Source organism: Rhagoletis zephyria, unplaced genomic scaffold, assembly GCF_001687245.7.
Source record: "Rhagoletis zephyria isolate East Lansing unplaced genomic scaffold, Rhagoletis_zephyria_1.1 Rzeph_scaffold_06932, whole genome shotgun sequence".
Lineage (NCBI taxonomy): Eukaryota > Metazoa > Arthropoda > Insecta > Diptera > Tephritidae > Rhagoletis > Rhagoletis zephyria.
Genome location: NW_016164015.1, coordinates 3,353 through 12,932, shown reverse-complemented (window position 1 = coordinate 12,932; position 9,580 = coordinate 3,353). Strand labels below are relative to the sequence as shown.

Here is a 9,580-nt window from a genome sequence, read left to right as displayed (position 1 = left end):
ATTCGATGAAGAATGTCACAAACTAAGTAGGCGTTCAAACTCCTTACCAGATTTAGACACGTTAGCCATACCAGATGATGACAAATATACTGGAACTAGCATACCGGATATTACGACCACATCAGAATTTACATTAAAGTTTATCGTTAATACCCCAAAAATTATAATGGCTACAGCTGAGGCTAAAAGGTCCTTCATTAGCATGTGCGCTTCTGTAATGCGTGACAATTACAGCGGTGATCCGTTGGCGTTGGAGTCGCGTATTGACAACCTCATAGAGGAGATAGCAGATGCTGATCTAGACCCAATTTTCGTTACCTTTTTAAAATCTAAGCTGGAAGGCAAGGCGCGAGAGGCGCTACCGGCCAACGTAAATACAGTCAGTGACATTAAAACAGCACTTCGTAGCCGAATTAAGCCGGATAGCTCTAAAGTAGTTGCTGGGCAAGATATCATCACTGCAGGTCAGAAACAACAACTACGCGGATTTTTCGAAACAAGTAGAGGAGCTGGCAGATGCACTTGGGCGGTCCCTGATAGTAGAGGGTATTACACAGACGACGGCCCACGAAATGGCTGTAGATCAAACGGTTAGTGTATGTAGGTTGAATGCAAGGTCCTATCTTGTCAAGTCAATACTCGCCTCGACTAAGTTCTCTGATGCCAAAGATTTGGTGGCAAAACTAGTTGTTGAGCAAATGAATGAAACGAAAGAAAGACAAGTGCTGTCATTCCGTTCACACCCCCAGGTAGCCACACATAATTTTCGTGGAGCTTTTCGAGGCAACAGCACTTATCAATATTTTCGGACTTTTCAAGGGAACAGAATTCACAACCAGGCAAGTAATTTTAATAACAATTTTCGTGGCAACCATCGCTCCAATTATAATAATCGCACAAATACAAGTGCACGTTATAACAACAATAATAACAATAATGAACGGCGTTCAGGAAGTGCAAATATAGGGAAGTGCAAAATGAGGGAAGAAGACACGAGCATTTAAACCAACAAAACAAAGTCAAAGCTATATACTGTTTAAATTTAAATTTTTCTGATTTTGTAGGGCTCACTTTCACAGGTTCCAACAAAATGTGTTCATTTCTTGTCGACACACAAGCTGACATATCTGTAGTAAAACTTTCATGCATTAATACCAGTTATACAAACATATATTATAATGGCAAAGTGAACAATAAAGGAGTCACTGCAGATACCGTTGCGTCAACAGGAACTATAAAAACTAATTTAATTATTTCCACATATCTGGTACCGCAAACTTTGCATTATGTGATCGATGAATTCGATATCCCTTCAGATGGTATTTTAGGAAAGAACTTTTTGAAGTGCGAAATTAGTTATGACAATAATGTTATCTCTTTCTGGCTGGGAAGCAGATGCCTTCTAATGGTAAAAATAAGCTAATGGATTTATGTGGGAAATACGCTGACATATTTGCACTAGATGAAGATATGATGACGATCAATAACTTTTATGAACAGAGGTTAAGATTGACAGATAACAACCCTGTTTATATAAAGAACTACCGCTTGCCTTACACGCAAAGAGCAGAGATAGACCGACAAGTAGATAAGCTCTTGCAAAATAAGTTGATAGAACCCAGCCATTCCAATTACAACAGCCCCCACATATTGGTTCCAAAAAATGCTTCAAATGGAGGTAAAACCTATAGAATGTGTGTTGACTTTAGGGTTGTGAATAAAAAACGCATCGCAGATAAATTTCCGCTACCTCGAGTAGATGACATCCTCGAAAATCTCGGTCGGGCTAGGTATTTTTCCACGTTGGACCTTTTTTCGAGATTCCACCAAATCCCACTGCATAAGAGTTCCCACGACATCAGATCATTTAGCACAGACAAGGGCGCTTTCCGCTGGAAAGTGTTGCCATTTGGGCTGAATGTTGCCTCATATTCATTCTCACGGATGATGTCTATTGCTTTTTCCGGGTTGTAACCAAACAAAGCGTTTCTATATATCGATGATGTTATTGTTGTAGGGTGTAGTGAAGAACATCATTTGCGAAATTTAGCGCAGGTTTTTGACATTTGTAGAGCTCATAGCCTGAAGCTTAATCCTCGCAAATGTAATTTTATGCGCCCAGAGGTAACATTTCTGGGACATAGATGCACTGACCGCGGTATTCTGCCCGACGACTCAAAAACTAGCACAGTTGCAAAATATACAATACCGACCGACAAAGACGGAGTAAGAAGGTTTGTTGCTTTCGCTTACTACTATAGAAAATTTATTCCGAACTTTGCTTCTTTGGCTGCACCATTAAACAGATTACACTGGACCACAAATTTCAACTTTTTCTCTTTACCAGAAACGCCGTTATGAAATTCTTATGTAAAATCACCCCCTGATTCCGAAAATCAAGGTTATTTTTAATTCTATGGTACCGTTTTTGAGATATTTGCAATTTACCGTTTTTGCAAAAAAAAAAAAAATTGGGTCCACTTAATCATATATATCTCAAGAACGAATTAAGCAATTCCAAAACGGTTTGAAGCTTTTCAAAGTTAAAAAAATTTTCTATAAGCTGTGCATACAACACTTTTTGCTAGGCCCTGTAGATTCAAAGATAACGAACAATCATTACCGATTTTTTCAATTTTTTTTGTAAAAATATAAAAAAAATTGTACTTTGCGGGGAAGGATCTCGAAAACCTTTTATTTTTTTACAGATTTTTTCTTTCTTCCTAAGCTCTGTTGTATTACAAAAAAAATAAGCTATCATCGAAGAAAATCGATGCAAAACTACGTAAGTTATAAGCGATCAAATAAAAATACCCAGGTTGCGCAACTTCAATGTATGTACCTATACATACATACATATATTAAAGGTATAAAGTGCAAGTGAGATATTATCCGGATAAACGAATAACACCATAACAATGATAACACTTTTTCTTTAAATAAATCAAATAGTACTTTTAATACTCGAATTGTATTATAGTAGGTAGAGTGGTTGCATCGAAAGGAAGAGTGGTTGGGTTCGAAACCTGCTGTAGGCATGTAGTTATAAACATGTATTTCCGTCAGTTATGGGTAAGTATGCAGGTAGATTTTCAAAATTATAAGACACAGAAAATTTCTAAAGCCTACATCTAAAACAGGTAGTATTTTCTTTTCCCGGCTTGTTATAAAAAGGAACCTTTCTGTCTAGGTAAGATTTGATTTTTTCAATTTTATTCTTGTTCCGAGTATAAATATGAGTTAATGCGCTTTGAAACTTCATAACATCTTCAAGGCTCGCCGGAGATAGTTCAGTTCATAAGTCTAATTTCAAAACCGTGATTTATTAAAAAAAATAAAATGAGTAAAAGGACGCGAGAATTTGAGTGTAATAAGGATCCAGATATGTTCTGTTTCATGTGTGGCCAATATACTATCATAAGGCGACGACGAGTGTTCTCAGATCATATCAAAACTTTATACTCCAAGTATTTTGGAATTGAGCCTAAAAATGCTGAAAAACCATGGACACCGAACACTTTGTGTACATCGTGTCGAGTAGAATTGATTCAGTGGGAATCAGGACAACAAACAAAATTTGATACACCAATGATATGGAGAGAACCTACTTGCCATTCAATAGAGTGTTATATTTGTCAAACAAAAGTACTTGGCGTTGGAAGATCAAGAGGAGTAACCTATGCTAGCGTACCTACAGTGACATTACCAGTACTACATTCAACGGCAGTTGCGGATCCAGTTCCATTGTCAACAGTAACATCTGAGTGCGGGGGATCAAGTTGTACTGAATTTCGCATGGAAAACGAAAGAAACGTTCTGTCACAAGCACAACTTAATGATTGGATAAGAGATTTGGAACTATCCAAGGAAAAGGCCGAGATCCACACTTCTCGTATGCAACAATTTAAATTTGTGTCATCCGATGTTAAGGTGACATATAGTAGAACTCGTCACGAACCATTTTCCAAACACTATACCAAGAAAGACAGTATATGCTACTGCAACGACATCCCTGGTTTATTCAAAGAGTTTGGTCAAACATATGATTCAAAAGAGTGGCGATTGTTCATAGACGGCAATAAACTGAGTTTGAAGGCTGTATTATTGCATATTGGTAACAAAAAGCCTTCTATCCCGATTGCACATGCAGTAAATACAAAGGAAACCTACGAGGAAATGCAAAAAATACTCAAATTTATCAAATATGAAGAGCATGATTGGAAAATATGTTCTGATCTCAAAGTCGTTGCAATGCTATGCGGTCTACAAAGTGGCTACACCAAGCACTGCTGCTTCCTCTGCAAGTGGGATAGCCGAGCTCGTAAGGACCACTACGTCAGAAAGGATTGGCCGGAAAGAGTCGAGTTTACCGTTGGTGTGGATAACATCAAATACACCCCTCTTGTCAAGAAAGAGAAAATCATACTTCCACCCTTACACATCAAGCTCGGTCTCATTAAAAACTTTGTTAAGGCTTTGGACAAAGAAGGCGAAGCATTCGACTATTTGAAAACAGTTTTTCCAGATATTTCTCAAGCCAAGATAAAGGAAGGTATTTTTGTTGGACCACAAATAAGAAAGTTGATCAACAATAATCAATTCAAAGGACTACTCTCATCAGTTGAGGCAGCAGCGTGGGAATCCTTTGAAAAGGTCGTTGCTTCTTTTCTCGGTAGACACAAAAGCCCTAACTACGAGCAGATAGTGAACGACCTAATCAATAATTATGCGAAAATGGGCGTAAATATGTCTTTAAAAATTCACTTTCTCCACTCACATTTGAGCTTTTTTCCGGCAAATCTTGGCGACGAAAGTGATGAACATGGCGAAAGGTTTCATCAGCAAATGAAATTAATTGAGAATCGATATCAAGGATTCTGGGACGTCGCAATGATGGGTGATTACTGCTGGTTTCTCATAAGAGAAACCGATCCTAAACTGAATAAGCGTCAAAGTAGAACACATAATTATTTCGACAACATAGTAAAATCAAATTAAGATAAAGATTGTTAGAATATAGTATAAACATAAATAAATTTAAAAAAAAAGTTAAAAATATGGGTAATTTCATTCATAAATTGAACTTTTAACTCAATAGAAACAGAGCATAGCTAGATATTTCACTCTTCTTTATACCATACATACGTTTTGAGGTATACGTTGAAATTGCGCAACCTGGGTATTTTTATTTGATCGCTTATAACTTACGTAGTTTTGCATCGATTTTCTTCGATGATACCTTATTTTTTTTGTAATATAACAGAGCTTAGGGAGAAAAAAAAAATCTGCAAAAAAATAAAAGGTTTTCGAGATCCTTCCCCGCAAAGTACAATTTTTTTTATATTTTTACAAAAAAAATTGAAAAAATCGGTAATGATTGTTCGTTATCTTTGAATCTACAGGGCCTAGCAAAAAGTGTTGTATGCACAGCTTATAGAAAATTTTATTACCTTTTAAAAGCTTTAAACCGTTTTGGAAGTGCTTAATTCGTTCTTGAGATATATATGATAAAGTGGACCCATTTTTTTTTTTTTGCAAAAACGGTAAATTGCAAATATCTCAAAAACGGTACCATAAAATTAAAAATAACCTTGATTTTCGGAATCAGGGGGTGATTTTACATACGAATTTCATAACGGCGTCTCTGGTAAATTTTGGCCGTCGACCAGTGTTAAGTTCAAAAACGATTCAATTTTTTTGGAACGATTTGTGCCAAAAGGCGTTTGATGACTTAAAAGGCTCTTTACTATCACCAAAATTACTTCAGTACCCAGATTTCAAAAAAAAGTTTATAATCACGGTTGACGCTTCAAAGGCTGGCTGCGGAGCGATTCTGAGTCAGACTCATGACGCTGATGATTTTGCCATATGCTATGCATCTAAATCATTCAATAAAGCGGAACAAAAGAAACCCATTACAGAACTCGAACTTTTGGCAATTTATTTTGCTATCAAGCAATTTCCCCCTACATTTATGGCAATAATTTTACTGTAAGGTCTGACCATAGGTCGCTGATGTATTTGTTTAGTATGAAAGACCCAACTTGCAAACTAGCGCGGATAAGACTCGAATTAGCGGAATGTAACATCAATATTGAATACATAAAGGGCAAAACCAATGTGGCTGCAGATGCTCTTTCGAAATTGAGAATTTATGAATTGAAAGAAACACCTTTTAACGCAAGTTGCTTTGCAGTAACAACACGCTCTATGGCTAAACAGGCGCGAAGCCAAATTGACTCAACCGCCTACCAGACTGAAGTTGAAGCTAGTGATAAGGATGCACCTTTGGTTTATGATAAATTTTGTCACGATTTTATAAACAAAATTCCTAACGTCAGATTTGAAATTTTATATAATGAAAACAATAAGATTTGTAGCATACGCGTAAAATTTATAAAAAATTTAAAGCTCTATTCTCATTCAACTTCGAAGTCGCTAGCGAAACATGGAACTTAGGTGACATGCTTTTGAGGCTTGAAGCAGAAGCGAGCAATTTCAAAATACGAACTTTAGAATGGCCAAAAGATTATTTGATTTGTAGACATTTCACTATAGTGCAATTTAAGGAAATTGGAAACAAAAACTTAAAAACTTTAGGAATTATTCTGAGAATTTGTGAGATGTTGCGAAAAGTGCACTTTGAATAAAGTAAAGCCAGGCAACAAAGAAAAGTTAGTTCTCACGCCAACTCCGGCTAAATCTTTTGATGTAGTAGTTGTGGATCTTCTTGGCCCCTCACCACCAAGTTTCACCTTTAGGAAATAAATTTGCTTTGACAATAATTTGTGATTTAACTAAGTATTTAGTTACAACTGCTATTCCCGATAAAAGTGCAAAAACGGTGTCAAAAGCGATTTTGGAAAATTTTGTACTAGTATACGGGGCAATGAAATCCATAAAATCAGATTTGGGAACCGAGTTTAAAAATGAAACTTTACAGGATTTAACTAAGCTACTAAATATCAGACATGATTTCTCTACACCGCATCATCATGAGACAGTGGCCACAGTGGAGCGTAATCATCGCGTATTTAACGAAAATCTCCGTGCATACATTAATGAAACTTTTTCCGACTGGGATACATACCTCAAGTATTTCTGAATGAACTTGTTTTTGGGAAATTAGCAACATTGCCAAATGAAATAAAAAACGAAAAAATTGACCCACTCTATAATATAGAAAATTTGAGTAATTAAGAGGTTAAACATCGGTTGCAGAAAACTTACAGATTAGTGCAGAATTTTTTAGATAAACATAAGATAAAAAATAAACATTCATATGACAGTAATGCTAAGCCTTTGATTTTAGAAGTAAATGATAGAGTCGTAGTCCGAAAAGAACCATATGAAAAACATAGGAATATCTACGAAGGTCCCTTTTTGGTTAAAAATATTGATGGAGTAAATGTTACAATTTATGATGAAAAAAATCAGAAAACAAAAGTATTGCATAAAAATATAATAAGGAAACAATGAAATATAAATGTTGGAATTTATAACAAATAGCAAACTACTGTGAATAATATCTAGGTTTTAATTACTATTAAATGTAAGCCTAATCTACTATATACGCGTATAATTTAGGAAAGACTATTCATTCTAATTGGTATGAATGACGGAATTTTGTCGAATGGAAGGGTAAATAGTCACCCACATAACACTAATGAAGTACATAAATTCCCTCCTTAATATCAATCAATTTAAAAGTAAAGAGGAAAAGAAAAACTAGGCTTGTCTGATCAACTTGTAAATACATTTTCTGTTCTTCTTTAGAAGGAAGGTGTAGTGCCATCTCCTATAACAAGTTGCTAACTAAATATATGGTAACCCTAGGACTTTAATATTTAACGAATATGTGTACACACATTTGTAACTAGTGGATAAGATGAAGGTACAAATAAAGAGGCAGTCTTAAACGAACACTGAAGGCGTACAGACTAATTAAATAACTTCGCATTAAACTTACCTTATTTAAAACTTCCACCCTAAACGGGGTGGCACTTACTCTCTCAACCGTGGCCAAATACCATGGAGTTATTCTAGACAAAAAACTGGACTGGAAGCGAAACATTGGGAGACCGCTCCAGGAAGACCAACACGGTCCTGTATGCCTGTAAGACGGATATAGGCAAAAACTGGGGAATAAAACCACACATAGTACATTGGAAGTACACAGCTGTGATAAGACCCATCCTTTTCTACGGGGTCACCGTATGGTGGCCTGCGCTAAACAACACCTTGCCCAGAGCCACGGTGGAACGGGTGCTGAGGACGGCTGCCATGCTCGTCACGGGAGCACTGCGCACTACACCCACCAATTATCTGGAAATAATGTTAAATATTCCACCTGTGAATCTCGGTGGCGTGCTATAGGGCCCGCAAGGGATTGCGATACCCAAAAAAAAGAGAAATAAAGCCCACGGGCGTTATTTCCATTTCGAAGGGGAAATAGCGCCCACCAATAAAAGGCANGGAAAACTGGGGAATAAAACCACACATAGTACATTGGAAGTACACAGCTGTGATAAGACCCATCCTTTGGAAATAACGCCCGCTTTATTTACTTCATAAAAAAGGAAAGAAAGCCCGTGAGTAGTATTTTCTCCGACCTTATTTTACTGAACCATTCCAATTATGTATATAGGCNGTAAAGCCCGCGGGCTTTATTTCCTTTGCTAAAGAGCAATAATAGCCGCGGGCTTTATTTCCCAAAGAAATGGAAATAACGCCCGCTTTATTTACTTCATAAAAAAGGAAAGAAAGCCCGTGAGTAGTATTTTCTCCGACCTTATTTTACTGAACCATTCCAATTATGTATATAGGCATACATTTTCATAAAATGACACGTATTTTAAACGAATTGCTCTCTATTTTTGCATACAGTGTAGTTCTGCGTTAAGTTCGCTTCTGCAGTATGCGCATAAAATCGAACGGTATTTTTGCCAATAACTGATAAGCGAATTATTGTAAATTAAAGGTAAATTGTTACTGTTTTTTTAGCCTTCAATGCGATGCGCCAACTGTAGCGTTTTTCAAGCAGAATTAAACGCAATAATGGAGGCGGCTCGGTGGCTCATAACCTCAGCCCCTCCAGGACGGCCTACTGCTATCTATTCTGACAGCCAGGCTGCTATAAAATCTCTTATTTCTAACGGAACAACGTCCAAAGTAGCCATAGACTCTCAATCTGCTGACATTAAAATGCTCCTTGACTGTTGTATGGGTCCCTGGACATAGGGATGTTCCTAGCAACTGCTTAGCCAACAAGCTGGCAAGCAGGGAGACGGAAATATCTGAAGTCAATTCTGCTCAGAATGCGGGCATACCTCTAACCTCCTGTAAACTCAGACTAAAGGCGGAACTCGTCGAGGTGGTAAATATCAGGTGGGCTGTAGAAACCACCTGCCATACTACCAGGCAAATTTGGCCAAAGTTTGGTGTAAAGCGATCCATAGCTCTTACCCGACTGAACCGCTCCTCTCTCAGATTATTAGTCCGCGTCATCACCGGACACTGCCTGATAGACACACATGAAAAAATGCTAGGATACCCCACCAACGATTTTTGTCGCAGTTGC

The 9,580-nt window shown here is 37.2% G+C and overlaps 1 protein-coding gene across 1 annotated transcript; it reads left to right on the top strand.

Annotated features, from left to right (window-relative positions):
- The first annotated feature begins 2,808 nt into the window (after nt 1-2,808).
- Nucleotides 2,809-4,722, top strand: LOC108373673 (uncharacterized). Its single transcript, XM_017629595.1, has 2 exons — nt 2,809-4,600; nt 4,651-4,722. Coding segments are annotated over exons 1-2 (1,263 nt in total). The 5' UTR covers nt 2,809-3,339; the 3' UTR covers nt 4,653-4,722.
- The last annotated feature ends 4,858 nt before the right edge of the window (nt 4,723-9,580 follow it).